The sequence below is a fragment of the Malaclemys terrapin genome, chromosome 17, assembly GCF_027887155.1.
Source record: "Malaclemys terrapin pileata isolate rMalTer1 chromosome 17, rMalTer1.hap1, whole genome shotgun sequence".
NCBI classification, from domain to species: domain Eukaryota; kingdom Metazoa; phylum Chordata; order Testudines; family Emydidae; genus Malaclemys; species Malaclemys terrapin.
Genome location: NC_071521.1, coordinates 21,931,522 through 21,948,263, shown reverse-complemented (window position 1 = coordinate 21,948,263; position 16,742 = coordinate 21,931,522). Strand labels below are relative to the sequence as shown.

General features: G+C 46.7%; 1 protein-coding gene across 2 annotated transcripts in view; it reads right to left on the bottom strand.

Annotated features, from left to right (window-relative positions):
- Positions 1-16,742, bottom strand: part of LOC128825232 (C-type mannose receptor 2-like) — a 34,145-nt gene that overhangs the window by 5,836 nt on the left and 11,567 nt on the right. The window contains exon 7 of one of the 2 annotated variants that reach the window (XM_054007499.1): positions 16,567-16,671. The exons of the other annotated variant lie outside the window; for it this stretch is intronic. Within the exon in view, the coding sequence (XP_053863474.1) occupies positions 16,567-16,671 (105 nt within the window). The remainder of the gene's footprint in view (positions 1-16,566; positions 16,672-16,742) is intronic. 2 annotated transcript variants of the gene reach the window in all.

Sequence of the window (16,742 nt, the reverse complement as noted above, 5' to 3'; positions counted from 1 at the left end):
GTCCAAGAGGTGAATATAGCTGGACCTCTTGGTAATAGTGACCATAATATTATTAAATTTAACATACCTGTGGTGGGGTGTGATGAAGTGGGACTGTTCTTAATGTTTCCTCTGAATACTGGCCGACCCTCTGTCGCCTAGCAACTAATGGCCAGGCCCTTCCCCCCCTGCAAGGGGATGCTAAAGGTGTGGGTGAACAAAGAGATCAGGTGACCTCCTGGCCTGGGAAAGGAACTCAGGAGAGAAGGAGGGGCTGGAGGGGGTTTCAGTTTGGAGCTGGCTGGGGACTAGGAGCAGGGCCGGCTTTAGCAAGAGCGGGGCCCGATTCCTGGGGGCGGGGCTTGCAGCAAGCCCCGCCCCCAGGAATCGAGCCGCGCTCCGGCCGGGGTTGCCGGGCTTGGGTCCGACCCGGAGCCGCGCCGCGGGAGCCGGGCCGGAGCCGCGCCGCGGGGACCGGGCCGGGGCCGGGCCGGAGCCGCGCTGCGGGGACTGGGCCGGGGCTGGGGCCAGGGCCGGGCCGGAGCCGCACCGCGGGGACCGGGCCGGGGCCGGGCCGGAGCCGCGCCACGGGGACCAGGCCGGGGCCGGGCCGGAGCCGCGCCGCAGGGGCCGGGCCGGGGCCGGGCCGGAGCTGCGCCGCAGGGGCCGGGCCGGAGCTGCGCCGCGGGGCCGGGGCCAGGGCCGGGCCGGAGCCGCGCCGCGGGGACCGGGCCGGGGCCGGGGCCGCGGGGGCCGGACCAAAGCCGGGCCAGAGCCGCTGGGGCCTGCGTGCTCGGCGGGAACGGGCGGCGCCTCCCCGGAGCCCTTCTCGCGCCCCCACCATCCCAGCTTACCTTGTGCTGCTGGCCCGCCCCTGCTTCTTTTCAGACTTCCCGCGAATCTCTGATTCGCGGGAAGCAGGGGAGGGGGCCGAGCGTTCAGGGGAGGGGAGGAGGGGGAAGTGAGCTGGGGGCGGGGTGGAGAGCTGCAGCGCGGGGCCCTCTTGGCGCGGGGCCCAATTCAGCCAAATCGGCTGAATCGGCCTAAAGCCAGCCCTGACTAGGAGTGAGGGCAGACGGGGGTGTCGGGCTCGCTGGGCCCCAGAATGGACCCGGTGGAGGAGCCCATTCGCTGGACCGACAAGCTCTGTTTTAGACCGTGTTCCTGTTATCTAATAAACCTCTGTTTTACTGGCTGGCTGAGAGTCACGTCTGACTGCGAAGTGGGGGGTGCAGAACCCTTTGGCTTCCCCAGGACCCCGCCTGGGCGGACTCGCTGTGGGAAGCACACGGAGGGGCATATGCTGAATGCTCCAAGGGCAGACCCAGGAGGTGAAGCCATGTGAGCTTCTTGCCCTGAAGACAGACTGCTCCATGGGAGAGGAGGCTCCCCAAAGTCCTGACTGGCTTTGTGGGGAGCAGTTCCAGAGCATCGCCCGGGGACTCTGTGACAACTGGTGGCAGCGGTGGAATGTACTACACCCCGTGAATGGTGTTTCTTGCAGTAAGTGACTGGGGAGCAGTAAAACAGAGGGGGGATAACAAGGACCAGGCATGCTGCAGGCTCAGAGAGGGACAATTTCAGGGGGTGATTAACCTCTGGGAGTGTGACCAGCGAGAAGGATTGTTGGGTAATGGGGTCCCCCTGAGGACTGCAGCGAGCAGTCTCGGGGCGGAGGAGCTTGCCGCTCGACCCTAGGAGAGAGAAGGACTTTTGCTGTAACAGGATTCCCCTGGGGATTGCAGCGAGCGGTCCCAGGGGCGGAGGAGTCCGCAGCTCAACCCTGGCAAAGAGGTGGTGACCACGAGAAGGGCTGGCACACCAGGGGTTCTTCCTGGAAACCATGGGGGAGCTGAGAGCACACGGGCCTCTGAGTCCAAAGCAACTTGGGAACAGCGGAATTTGAAGAACAGCTAGCCAAAGACTCCAAAAGTAATTGCAAAATTTTTTTTAAATATATCAGAAGCATCAGAAGCTAAACAACCAGTGAGGCCACTGGACAATCGAGATGCTAAAGGAGCACTCAAAGACGATAAGGCCATTGCAGAGAAACTAAATTAATTCTTTGCATCAGTCTTCACTGTTGAGGATGTGAGGGAGATTCCCACACCTGAGCCATTCTTTTTGGGTGACAGATCTGAGGAACTGTCCCAAATTGAGGTGTCATTAGAGGAAGTTTTGGAACAAATTGATAAACTAAACAGTAATAAGTCTCCAGGACCTGATGGTATTCACCCAAGAGTTTTGAAGGAACTCAAATGTGAAATTTCACGACTACTAACTGTCATCTGTAACCTATCATTTAAATCAGTTTCTGTACCAAATGACTAGAGGATAGCTAATGTGATGCCAATTTTTTAAAAGGGCTCCAGAGGTGACCCTGGCAACTACAGGCCAGTAAGCCTCACTTCAGTAGGGGGCAAATTGGTTGAAACTATTGTAAAGAACAAAATTGTCAGACACATAGATGAACGTAATTTGTTGGGAAATAGTCAACATGGTTTTTGTAAAGGGAAATCATCCCTCACCAATCAACTAGAATTCTTTGAGGGGGTCAACAAGCATGCGGACAAAGGAGATCCAGTGGACATAGTGTATTTAGATTTTCAGAAAGCTTTGACAAGGTCCCTCACCAAAGGCTCTTAAGCAAAATAAGCAGTCATGGGATAAGAGGGAAGGTCCTCCCATGGATTGGCAACTGGTTAAAAGATAGGAAACAAAGGGTAGGAATAAATGGACAGTTTCAGAATGGAGAAAGATAAATAGTGGTGTCCCCCAGGGATTTGTACTGGACCAGTCCTATTTAACATATTCATAAACAATCTGGAAAAAGGGGTAAACAGTGAGGTGGCAAAATTTGTAGATGATACAAAACTACTCAAGATAGTTAAGTCCCAGGCAAACTGCTGAGAGCTACAAAAGGATCTCACAAAACTGGGTGACTGGGTAACAAAATGGCAGATGACATTTAATGTTGATAAATGCAAAATAATGCACATTGGAAAACATAATCCCAACTATATATATAAAATGATGGGATCTAATTTAGCTGTTACCTCTCAAAAAAGAGATCTTGGAGTCATTGTGGATAGTTCTCTGAAATCATCCACTCAATGTGTAGCGGCAGTCAAAAAAGCAAACAGAATGTTGGGAATCATCAAGAAAGGGATAGATAATAAGACAGAAAATATCATATTGCCTCTATATAAATCCATGGTACGCCCACATCTTGAATACTGTGTGCAGATGTGGTTGCCCCATCTCAAAAAAGATATATTGGAATTGGAAAAGGTTCCGAAAAGGGCAACAAAAATTATTAGGGGTATAGAACGGCTTCTGTATGAGGAGAGATTAATAAGACTGGGACTTTTCAGCTTGGAAAAGAGGCAACTAAGGGGGGATATGATAGAGGTCTATAAAATCATGGGTGGTATAGAGAAAGTAAATAAGGAAGTGTTATTTACTCCTTCTCATAATACAAGAACAAGGGGTCACCAAATGAAATTAATAGATAGCAGGTTTAAAACAAACTCAAGAAAGTATTTTTTCACCCAACGCACTGTCAACCTCTGGAACTCCTTGCCAGAGGGTGTTGTGAAGGCCAGTACTACAACAGGATTCAAAAGGGAGGTAGATAGATTCATGGAGGATAGGTCCATCAATGGCTATTAGCCAGGATGGGCAGGAATGGTGTCCCTAGCCTCCGTTTGCTAGAAACTGGGATTGGGTGACACGGCATGGATCACTTGACGATAACCTGTCTGTTCATTCCCTTTGGGGCACCTGCCATTGGCTACTGTCAGATGACAGGATACTGGGCTTGATGGACCTTTGGTCTGACCCAGTATGGCCGTTCTTATGTCCCACAACACAGGCCACGCCTGCCCAGGCCATGCAGAGCACTGGCCCTTGACAGGACAGGGATGCAGTTCCCGTGGCTATACCTGTCCAGAGTTGCCCGCCCTTGTGATTATATCATGAGTCTCACCACATCTGGTGCTCTCCTGAAAGCCCCAGCTTCTGGAGTCATGACATTAGGGGGGAATCTCAGCATCCATTTTAAAAAAGACTCAGTTTCTAGCCCTTGTGATTGTGAAGAAAAGCCTGAAAACCCCCAAGGCCAGTACAAGAACCCAACAGGTCTTATCTTTCAAATCTCTAGATTTGTAAAGCCAATCTCATGCTTTTGGGGCCTGACCTGTGATCTTTGAACCTTGGGACTGGCCACGCCGCCAGTGCTGGGGGAGGAATTCAAGGCAATGCCTGGGTCTAAACAGCCTTCTTGAGCCCTGTCCCCGTCCCTCAGCGCCATTCAGGAGATAGCTTATGCCTGAACACCCAAGATCTCCAACATTGACAATGCTACATCCCACTCCTCAGCCTGGCTCAGGACTGACAATGCCTGGGCCTGCCAGTCTCCTGCAGCCTGTCCTGATGGCATAGATCAGTTGAAGCCCTTCCTTTTGTCCCCACCCTCGCCCCTTGCTGGGGGTAGAGGTAGGTTCTCCATGGCAGGAGCACATCCATTCCTCACGGGTCTGTGGGGCTTGGCTCGTCTTTTTAGACACGGACAATGGCTGCCCTGCCAGAACAACAGATGCAAAACCTGCAGCCATATCTCCACTGCTACAATGATCAACACCCCCCACAACACACCTTCTAAGACCCATGGATCCTACAGATGCCAATCACAACATGTGGTGTACCTCATCCAGTGCACTAAATGCCCCAATAACAACTATGTGGGTGAAACCCGACAATCACTGCGCTCTGGAATGAACTCACAAAGGAAAATGATAAAAGACAAAAACACCCTGTCACCTGTGGGTGAACACTTTTCACAAAGCGATCTCTCCATATCTGACCTGCCAGTCCTCATTCTCAGAGGAAACCTACACAATGCTTTCAAAAGACCAGCCTGGGAGCTTAAATTCATAACTCTGTTAGACACTAAAAGTCATAGACTGAACAGAGACCCTGGATTTATGGCTTATTACAACAATCTGTAACCCACTAACCCCACTATGACTTGCAGAGATGTTAATGGTCCATTTCACTTTGAATGGTCCCTTAGAATATGAGCTAACTACTTATTCTAAACAATCTGTTCCACCTTGCATTTTGCTGTGATGCTCTGAGTACCTGTCCCAGACCTGAAGAGCTTTGTATGGCTCGAAAGTTTGACCAACAGAAGTTGCTCCAACAAAAGATATTATTTCATCCACCTTGTCTCTGCATTTCTGATATCTCTTGTGGAGGTGGCTGGAGCAGCGCTAGGTCTGAACTGTTGGTTGCTTTATGTGTCATGTACCCAGAAGCCACGGGGATGGACACACAATATATTTTGACAATATGCAAAACCTGTGAAATGGACAGTTACCCATTTTCTGATCAGCTACTTACTGGGGGTAGCACCGGAGGTGGAGGGGGCAGTGTGGGGATCCCACATACATAGAATCACAGAAGTGTGGGTCTGAAAGGGACCTCAAGATGTCAACAAGTTCAGCCTCCTGCATCAGGCAGGACCAGTAAACCTAGACCATCCCTCACAGGTGTTTGTCCAGCCTGTTCTCAAAAACTTCAGTGATGGGGATTCCATAATGTCCCGTGGACACCTGTTCCAGTGTTTAACTACCCTTAGAGTTAGAAAGAGTTATCTAATATCTAACCTAAATCTCCCTTGCTGCAGATTAAAACTAACATGTCATTACATGGATTAAAAACTGGCTAATTGATAGGGGTATAGAAAACGTAACTATAAACAGGAAATCTTTACTGAGTGGGTGTGTTTCTAGTGGGGTCCCACAGGGATCGGTTCTTGGCTCTACACCTGCGGTTCTCAAACTTTTGTACTGGTGACCCCTTTCACATAGCAAGCCTCTGAGTGCAAACCCACTTATAAATTAAAACACTTTTTTATATATTTAAAACCATTATAAATGCTGGAGGCAAAGCAGGGTTTGGGGTGGAGGCTGACAGCTCGTGACCCTCCATGTAATAACCTCGTGACCTCCTGAGGGGTCCCGACCCCCAGTTTGAGAACCCCTGCTCTACACTATTTAACATTGTTATCAATACCTAAAAGAAACAAACCCATCACTGACAAAGTTTGCAAATGACACAAACATTGGGGGAACAGTAAATAAAGAGGACAGGGCACTGATTCAGAGCGATCTTGATCACTTGGTAAGCTGGGTGCAAGCTAACAATATGCGTTTTAATATGACTAAATGTAAATGTATTTGTCTAGGAACAAAGAATGTAGGCCATACTGACAGGATTGGGGACTCTAGCAGAGAAACGTATAACACAAACCAATGGCTGGAAGTTGAAGCTAGATAAATTCAGACGGCACATAAGACCTACATTTTTTAACAGTGAGAGTAATTAATCATTGGAACAATTTACCAAGGGATGTGGTGATTCTCCATCACTAACAAGTTTTCAATCAAGACTGGGTGTTTTTCTAAAAGCTCTGCTCTAGGGATTACCTTGGGGCAGGTCTCTGGCCTGCATTACACAGGAGGTCAGACTAGATGATCACAGTGGTCCCTTCTGGCCTAGGAATCTATGAGTCTATGAATCTAAGCCCATTGCTTCTTGTCCTACCTTCAGTGGACATGAAGAACAATTGATCACAGTCCTCTTTATACCAGCCAACTTAGCTGAAGACTCTTGTCAGGTCCCCCCGTGTCTTCTTTTCTCAACACAAAACATGCCCAGTTTTTTTAACCTTTCCTCATAGGTCAGGTTTTCTGAACCCTTTATCATTTCTGTTGCTCTTCTCTGGACTCTCTCCAATTTGTCTCCATCTTTCCTAAAGTGCAGCACCCAGAATTGGCCACAGGACTCCAGCTGAGGCCTCACCAGAGCCAAGCAGAGTGAGGCAAGCACCTCCCATGTCTTAGGGCAGGTCTACACACAAAACGGTGCAGCAGCGCAGCTACGCTGGTGCACCGGCACCGCTGTAGTGCTTCAGTGAAGACGCTACTACGCTGATGGGATAGCTTCTGCCACTGGCATAGTTCATCCACCCCGAAAGAGGCGGTAGCTATGTGGACAGGAGAAGCCCTCCCATCGACACAGTGAGGTCTAAACGGGGGTTAAGTCAATATAACTGCGTCGCTAAGGCGTGTGGATTTCTCACACCCTTGATATATAGTGTAGACCTGGCCTTGCATACAACACTCCTGGTAATACACCCCAGAATTATATTGCCCTTGTTTGCAGCTGCATCACATTTTTGGCTCTTGTTCAATTTCTGATCCAGTATAACCCCCAGAGCCTTTTCAGCAGTGCGACCGCCTCGCCAGCTCCTGTCCATTTTGTAGTTGTGCGTGTGGTTTTTCCTCTCCAAGCGTAGTACCTAGCACTCATCTTTACTGAATTTCATCTTGTTGAACTCAGACCAATTCTCCAATTTGTCAAGGTTGTTTTGAATTCTACTCCTGTTCTCCCAAGGTCTTGCATCACCTGCCAGCTTGGTGTCATCTGCAAATTTTATAAGCACACTCTCCAATCTATTATCCAAGTCATTAATTACAATAATGAATGGTACCAGACCCAGGCCTGACCCCTTGGGGCCTACTACATACACCCTCCCAGTTTGACAGCAAACCATTAATAACTATTCTGAGTATAATCTTTCAACCAGTTGTGCACCCACCTTACAGTAATTTCATCTAGACCGTATTTCCCCTCGTTTGCTTATGAGACCATCACGTGGGGCTGTGTCAACAACCTTAATAAATTCAAGATATACCACATCTATGCTTCCTCCCTTTCCCCTGGCCAGTATCCCTCTCAAAGAAGGAAATTAGGTTGTTTGGCGTGATTTGTTCTTGACAAATCCATGCTGGCGATTCCTTATGTGACGTTATTGACATAAACCAGGACCGTATAGATCATTGTTGCAACCAAGGTCCTGTAGTGGCACCCAAATCTTGTATAAAGGGGGTCAAATGGGGTGTCTAGGACAAGGTTATGGTTTACTGGTTATGATTATGCTGTCTATATGTGTGTATCAGTTTTGTAGTCGAAGTTATGAATATTGGCTCTATACTGTCTGTATGGCAAACTTATGCTATGCTTCTGGGTGACATCCCAGACAAGCTGAGATTAGCTCTGCCTAGCCTGCTTGATGGCCCATTAAGGACCATCAGCGATACAATGGACCCATTGAGAGAAGGCAGATACACCTTGTAACTCAGCAAAGTATGCAGGGACTGGCCCATGTAACTCCAGACTCCATTTTGCTGTAATTTTCCACAGTAAGAACAAAGAGGTGTTCTTACACCTGGAAAAGACTATATAAGGCTGATGCCTCATCTCCATCTTGTCTTCAATCCTGCTTCATACCTCTGGAGGAACTTTGCTACAAGCTGAAGCTTTGAACAAAGGACTGAGGACCCATCCCAGCGGGGGATGTATTCCAGAGACTTGATTTGAACCTGCAGTTTATTCCATCGCTGCTGCAAGCCTGAACCAAGAACTTTGCCATTACTGTATGTAATTGATTCCATTTAACCAATCCTAACTCTCATCTCTATCTTTTTCCTTTTACGAATAAACCTTTAGATTTTAGATTCTAAAGGATTGGCAGCAGCGTGATTTGTGGGTAATACCTGACTTGTATATTGACCTGGGTCTGGGGCTTGGTCCTTTGGGATCAGGAGAACCTCCTTTCTTTTACTGGGGTATTGGTTTTCATAACCATTTGTCCCCATAACGAGTGGCACTGGTGGGAGTACTGGGAAACTGGAGTGTCTAAGGAGATTGCTTGTGAGACTTGCGGTTAGCCAGTGGGGTGAGACCGAAGTCCTCATAGTCTGGCTGGTTTGGTTTGCCTTAGAGGTGGAAAAAACCCCAGCCTTGGGCTGTAACTGCCCTATTTGAGCAATTTGTCCTGAGTTGGCACTCTCAGTTGGGTTCCGCCAGAACCGCATTGTCACAGTGGCGTAGTCGTGCTTGGATCCACAGAACCAGGTCAATTAAGCTTTGGGTCAGAACCCCACACTGTCCAAATTTGAATTTTGGGATTGAGAGTTTTGTTGGTTAAAGAGCTGCTGCAATGGCTGAGCAAAGAACATATGAGGGACTTGGCAAAAAAGCCCTGGAAAATTGGTGTTCAGAAAAGAGGATAAGCTTTAGAAAGAAAGCTACAAAGGAAGAACTGAGAAATCTGTTAATAGCCAGTGATCAGGGGGCAAGAGCACAGCCCTTACCTGAGGCTGCAGAAGATGCAGAAAAAATTAGGATGCAAAGGGTGACAAGTAAACTGCAACTTGAGCATGAACAGAAGCTAGCAGATCTTCGATTGCTGGAGAAGCAAAAAATAGCAGAATTAGAGAAGGAGGCTGCTGAGAGAGAGAAAGAGGCTGCTGAGAGAGAGAAAGAAGCCGATCAAAGAAAGAAGGAGGCTGCTGAGAGAGAGAAAGAAGCCGATCAAAGAAAGAAGGAGGCTGATGAGAGAGAAGAGAGAGCTCGTAAGGGGCGTCTAGAGCTGCTCGTTGCTGAACAGGAGACGGCCAGACTTCAGCTCCAAGTAATGGAAGAGCGGAGAAAGTCATCCCCACCAGGTACTCCACTTCCCCCCCGCCATGAGAAAAACTGGGAAAGGATGTGTCCCATTTACAATGATACTGAGGATATAGAGGAGTTTTTGTCTACCTTTGAACGCCTCTGCAATCTGTACCAGATCCCTGAGGGTCAGCGAATGCCTGTCCTGCTGACCAGACTGACTGGAAAAGCCAGGGAGGTATTTAATGACTTGGGGGAACAAAAAGCCTTGGATTATGGGCAGTTTAAAGATTCTGTGTTAAGGCGATTCAAGGTTACTCCTGAATCTTACAGAGTTAAGTTTAGAGAGTTTAAAATGTCTAAGGATTGTACTTTTGTAGAATGTGCTCATAAGCTGATGGGTTTTGTTAAAAAGTGGGTTGTGGGAGCCAAGGTTCATGGGAGTTTTGAAAAATTGCTGGATTTAATAACTTTGGAACAGTTCTTAGACATTGTGCCTGACAATGTGAAAGCAGCTGTGTGTGACAGGGACCCTGAGTCAGTCCTACGGGCAGCAGAGATTGCGGATGCCCATACCCAAAACAGGGCTCAAGAAGGGTGTAAAACCCCGGGGAAAAGTAATCACCATTCTCCCCAGTTCAAGAGGAGGGAAGGATTTAAAAGTAAATCTGTCCCTGACTCTTCTAGAGGAGTTCAAGGGGGCCCGGAGGGTAGGAACTCACATCCCAGGACGGAACAGGTTACATGCTATCACTGTGGTATCCTTGGCCACATGAGACCTGACTGCCCGACACTAAAGGGCAGCCCAAAACCAGCAACTCCAAATGCCACGGCAAATGCTAACCCTGTTGTTGTAAACTCACAGGCAAGCCACACAGAGCCCAGCATTGGTGCCCTGTGTGCAAATGCTGTTTCTGTGGTCTCTGAAGAATTTGACCTTAAAACTCACATTAAAGCTAAATATGGGGGAAATAACGCAGAGTTTATTAGCAGTGCAGAAGTGAATGGAGTAAGGTGTATGGCATGGAGGGACACTGCAGCAGATATTACTCTGGTTAAAGCAAGTCTTGTCAGGAAGGAAGATTATTTGCCAGGTGAAGATGTAACTGTTGTAGCCTTATCTAAGTATTTTGTCAGGGTGCCTTTGGCTAAAATCCACCTGAAATGGAAGGGTTTGGAGGGCACCATGGTTGTGGGAGTAAAAGACATAATCCCTAAGGATATTATGATTGGAAATGATATTAAAGCTATGGTCAGTCAAGTTAATACAAACCAGGCACAAGAGAGGATTGATCCTAAGGTTGTGCCTATGGAGGGTTTCTCCAAAAGTTTGTCCTTGGAAAGTAGCTGTTTGGCTGTAAATGAAGTTTCTGAATGTCTATCTAATGTCTTAGAAGTAAATCTGGAATTAGATCAAGCGAAGGGAGAGGAGAACAAGGAGATTTTGGATGAGCCTAGGCAGTCTTGTGAACTGATGGCTTTATCTAGTCAGCAGTTTGGGAAGGCAAGGAGAGTGGAAGATGAGTGTCCCTATACCTTATCTGTTTCCTGTGCAAAGAATAGCGACAGTGAAGGAAATGTGCCTGTGTCTGTCAGGGGTATTGACTTGCCTATGGAGGAAGCTACCCCAGTCTCCAAGCAGTTGTCTGTAAACAGCCCGGTTTGCTGGGACAAGGAAAATGAAATCCCAAACTGTATGTCTAGTAAAGAAAAATGCGTCTCCAACTCTTTTTTGTCTGTGGAGCAGACAGAAGGGGCCTTTCGGCCTGTGATGGTTGAGAGTAATTTAGCTGTCTCAGAGTTGGTTCTGGATTCAACTAAAGCCCAGGAAGGGAATGGTCCTAAGTTTGCATCTGCTGGGAAAAATGGCACCATAACTAGGTTGCATCCAGTTAGTGTCTTAGCAAAATCCCAGAGACCAGAAAATTCTGGTGCTTGTATTTTGCCTATTGCTCATGGGTGGTTGGAGAAGGGTGTAACAACTCTGTCTGATCAGGGTGATACCCTAGTCAGGGCACAAGGAGAGCGGAAAGGTAATTTGGTTGTGGTACCTATGGACAGTTTAACAACTTGTAGCAAAAAGGAAAAAATTCCTAAGCTTGTGTGTGGCAAAAAGAAGGGAAGTATTTCTAACCTTTTATCTAGGAAGTCTATGGGTTTGCCTGAAAGGGGATTGTGTAGAGATCTGCCTGATGGGCCAAAGGTGATCCTGAATGCAAGTAAAACCCAGACAGAGTCTGTTGTTGCTCAGGAAAGGGTTCCTTTAGAGCAAGCCCTAGGTGAAGAGGGTAAGGGCAGAATTTCTGTGAGGGGTGATTTGCTGCTTAAAAAAGCTCCTGAAGAAAGGAATCCTCATGGTACTCGGTGCAAGCAGTTCCCTGCAACTAAAGGGTGTGAGAGTGATTTAATCAAGGAAGTTTCAGTTCCTAGCAGCCAGAAATTGTCTGTTGTGAATGGATCCACTGACTTTCCTTTTAAAAGATCCAGTGTGGGTAGCTTTGAGAAGGTCTCAGAGGAAGTAAAAGTTGTTAAGGAATTGAGGCAGCCCTATAACCAAGTGGCTGTGTGGGGCCAACTTGTTGGGGAGACAATGGTGTTGGAACAGGAATGTCTCCTTTCTGATTCTTTAAACAAGCAGTTTGTGCTTCAGGGTTTGAGGACAGATTTGGTTACTGATGTGTCAGAGCAGAGCAGTTTTATGGCTGAATGCTTGAGGATGCGGGGGAGAGCAAGTAAACTCTCACCCGCAGACTCTTTGGATTTGTGTGGTATCTCTTTAAGGCAAAGTCCAGCCTTGAAAATTATAGCAGTTAAGGATATGAAAACTGGTGAACTGGCTCTGGTCTGGGGTAGTGCAAATTACTTGCCTGGCTGGGAAAGGGAGGACTTGCTAATAGCTGTTAGCACAGAGGGCCCACCCCATCAGCCAGTGAATTCTGTTAAGCAAGAGAAATCAGGGTTTGATTCTGCAGGACAAGGAGGACAGAGAAAACTGAATTTTGCAAAGGGAAGCCACAGGTTAACCCTAAAATGCCCAAACTCCAATGGTATTGAGTCAAAGGGGTGGCATGACAACCATGATTGCAGATGGACACTTGCAATGAACTTGTTGTTATTGCTTAATTTTGTAATGAATGTGTTGCTATTGCCACAAACTGTAAAAATGTACAATGTGTCTAATCTTTTGGAGAATCCCTTGAACATGTTAAAAGGAATACATGAGAACACACGTTATGTTAAAAGGCCTTGTTACACTGGGGTTTCACAGGTAATGCCTATAAACAATATGGGAACTTTTCACAGGGGAAAAGACATTCCAGACCTAATGTGCTTTATGAAAAGGAAGACTGAGGCACACTACCATATTGCTTTCATGGCTAAATGCCAAGATTCCTGTACTATGAAGAACATTAATATCTGCATTTATTCGATGTTAATGGGGTTCCAAACATTTGCCCGAGCTGGTATGGATAAAGTAGCTGTTTTCTTTAGCTCTTGGCAAGATCACATGACACATACAGGAACCATGCTGCAAGAGCAGATCCAATCCACTATTGTTCTAACTAAGTTTTACCTTGAGGTTGTAAAGAGGTTCACTCATGTGGTTAAACATGATTTTGATAAACCATTTCGGTTATACACTGGTATGGCTTCTAACCCAATACTAGCTGTAGTGAGACAGAACCCAGGATGGGGAGCTCTTGGGATGCAGTCAGTGATGTTTGTGTCATCCCTTCCTGCATCAATTTTGCATTGGGGGTGTGACGTTATTGACATAAACCAGGACCGTATAGATCATTGTTGCAACCAAGGTCCTGTAGTGGCACCCAAATCTTGTATAAAGGGGGTCAAATGGGGTGTCTAGGACAAGGTTATGGTTTACTGGTTATGATTATGCTGTCTATATGTGTGTATCAGTTTTGTAGTCGAAGTTATGAATATTGGCTCTATACTGTCTGTATGGCAAACTTATGCTATGCTTCTGGGTGACATCCCAGACAAGCTGAGATTAGCTCTGCCTAGCCTGCTTGATGGCCCATTAAGGACCATCAGCGATACAATGGACCCATTGAGAGAAGGCAGATACACCTTGTAACTCAGCAAAGTATGCAGGGACTGGCCCATGTAACTCCAGACTCCATTTTGCTGTAATTTTCCACAGTAAGAACAAAGAGGTGTTCTTACACCTGGAAAAGACTATATAAGGCTGATGCCTCATCTCCATCTTGTCTTCAATCCTGCTTCATACCTCTGGAGGAACTTTGCTACAAGCTGAAGCTTTGAACAAAGGACTGAGGACCCATCCCAGCGGGGGATGTATTCCAGAGACTTGATTTGAACCTGCAGTTTATTCCATCGCTGCTGCAAGCCTGAACCAAGAACTTTGCCATTACTGTATGTAATTGATTCCATTTAACCAATCCTAACTCTCATCTCTATCTTTTTCCTTTTACGAATAAACCTTTAGATTTTAGATTCTAAAGGATTGGCAGCAGCGTGATTTGTGGGTAATACCTAACTTGTATATTGACCTGGGTCTGGGGCTTGGTCCTTTGGGATCAGGAGAACCTCCTTTCTTTTACTGGGGTATTGGTTTTCATAACCATTTGTCCCCATAACGAGTGGCACTGGTGGGAGTACTGGGAAACTGGAGTGTCTAAGGAGATTGCTTGTGAGACTTGCGGTTAGCCAGTGGGGTGAGACCGAAGTCCTCATAGTCTGGCTGGTTTGGTTTGCCTTAGAGGTGGAAAAAACCCCAGCCTTGGGCTGTAACTGCCCTATTTGAGCAATTTGTCCTGAGTTGGCACTCTCAGTTGGGTTCCGCCAGAACCGCATTGTCACACCTTATAACCCTGTTATCCTCTAGGTGCTTACAAACTGAATGTTTACTGATTAGTTCCAGTATCTTTTCAGGTACTGAAGTTAGGCTGACTGGTCTATTATTCCCCAGATCCTCTTTGTTCCCCTTTTTAAAGACAGGTGCTATGTTTTCCCTTCTCAAGTCCTCTGGGACCTCACTCGTCCTCCAGAAGTTCTCAAAGATAATTGCTAATGCTTCCAAGATGGCATCACCTAGTTCCTTAAGTACACTAGGATGAATTTCATGAGGCCTGCCAATTTTAATACATCTAACTTATCCAAATATTCCTTAACCTCTTCTTTCCCTATTTTGGCTTGTGTTCCTTCCCTCTGGTTGTTAATATTAATTGCATTGTGCATCTGGTCACCATTAACCTTTTTAGTGAAGACTGAAACAAAATTGACATTAAATACCTCAGCTTTCTTGAGATTATCAGTAGTTAGCAATCCTTCCCCACTAAGTAGAGGACCTACACTTTCCTTTGTCTTTCTCTTGCTTCTAATGTATTTAACGAACCTCTTCTTATGCTTTTATGTCCCTTGCTCGGTGTAACCCATTTTGTGCCTTAGCGTTTCTGATTTTGTCCCTACATGCTTATCTTTGAGAAGTCATGGAAGACAGGAGAGATTCCAGAAGACTGGAAAAAGGAAAATATAGTGCCCATCTATAAAAAGGGAAATAAGGACAACCTCGGGCATTACAGACCAGTCAGCTTAACTTCTGTACCCGGAAAGATAATGGAGCAAATAATTAAGCAATCCATTTCCAAACATCTAGAAGATGCTAAGGTGATAAGTAACAGTCAGCATGGATTTGTCAAGAACAAATCATGTCAAAGCAACCCGATAGCTTTCTTTAACAGGGTAACAAGCCTTGTGGATAGGGGGAAAGTGGTAGATGTGGTATATCTTGACTTTAGTAAAGCTTTTGATTCTGTCTCGCATGACCTTCTCATAAATAAACTAGGGAAATGCAACCTAGATGGAGCTACTATAAGGTGAGTGCAAAACTGGTGGGAAAACGGTTCCCAAAGAATAGTTATCAGTGGTTCACAGTCATGCTGGACGGACATAATGAGTGGGGTCCCACAGGGATTGGTTCTAGGTCCAGTTCTGTTCAATACCTTCATCAATGATTTAGATAATGGCATAGAGAGTACACTTATAAAGTTTGCGGACGATACCAAGCTGGGAGGGGTTACAAGTGCTTTGGAGGATAGGATTTAAATTCAAAATGATCTGGGCAAACTGGAGACATGGTCTGAAGTCAATAGGCTGAAATTCAATAAGGACAAATGCAAAGTACTCCATTTAGGAAGGAACAATCAGTTGCACACATACAAAATGTGAAATGACTGCCTAGGAAGGAGTACAGTGGAAAGGGATCTGGGGGTCATAGTGGACCACAAACTAAATATGAGTCAACAGTGTAACGCTGTTGCAAAAAAAGTGAACATCATTCTGGGATGTATTAGCAGGAGTGTTGTAAGCAAGACACGAGAAGTAATTCTTCCACTCTACTCCGCGCTGATTAGGCCTCAACTGGAGTATTGTGTCCAGTTCTGGACGACACATGTCACGAAGGATGTGGACAGATTGGAGAGAGTCCAGAGAGGAGCAACAAAAAGGTCTAGAAAACATGACCTATGAGGAAAGATTGACAAAATTGGGTTTGTTTAGTCTGGAAAAGAGAAGACTGAGAGGAGACATGATAACAGTTTTCAAGTACATAAAAGGTTGTTACAAGGAGGAAGAAGAAAAATTGTTGTTCTTAACCTCTGAGGATAGGCCAAGAAGCAATGGGCTTAAATTGCAGCACGGGAGGCTTAGGTTGGACATTAGGAAAAATTTTCCTGTCAGGGTGGTTAAGCACTGGAATAAATTGCCGAGGGAGGTTGTGGAATCTCCATCATTGGGGATTTTTAAGAGCAGGTTGGACAAACACCTGTCAGGAATGGTCTAGATACTTAGTCCTGCCATGAGTGCAGGGGACTGGACTAGACGACCTCTCCAGGTCCCTTCCAGTTCTATGATTCTATGCTTGTGCTATTCTTTTATAATCCGCTTTAGCAATTCATCCCTGTTTCCACTTTTTGTAGGATTCCCAATTAACATCCCCTATGGAATGACACACCCCAAGGCTCCCGCCACACCCAGCCCCTTTTCTCACCTCACCAGACCAGGCAGCAGAAGGGCCAGGGCTCTCACCTTGGGTTGCCGACACCCGGACTCTGCCACTGCAATCACATGGGGGTCGCTCTTGGGGGGCAGTGTATCTATGACAGCGCAGGCCGCTGAACCCCTCAGCACATACTGCAACCGAAGAGGAGAGGGTGCTCAGCAGACCGCTGCAGGCCATAGGCTGGGCGAACAGATCTAGCCCT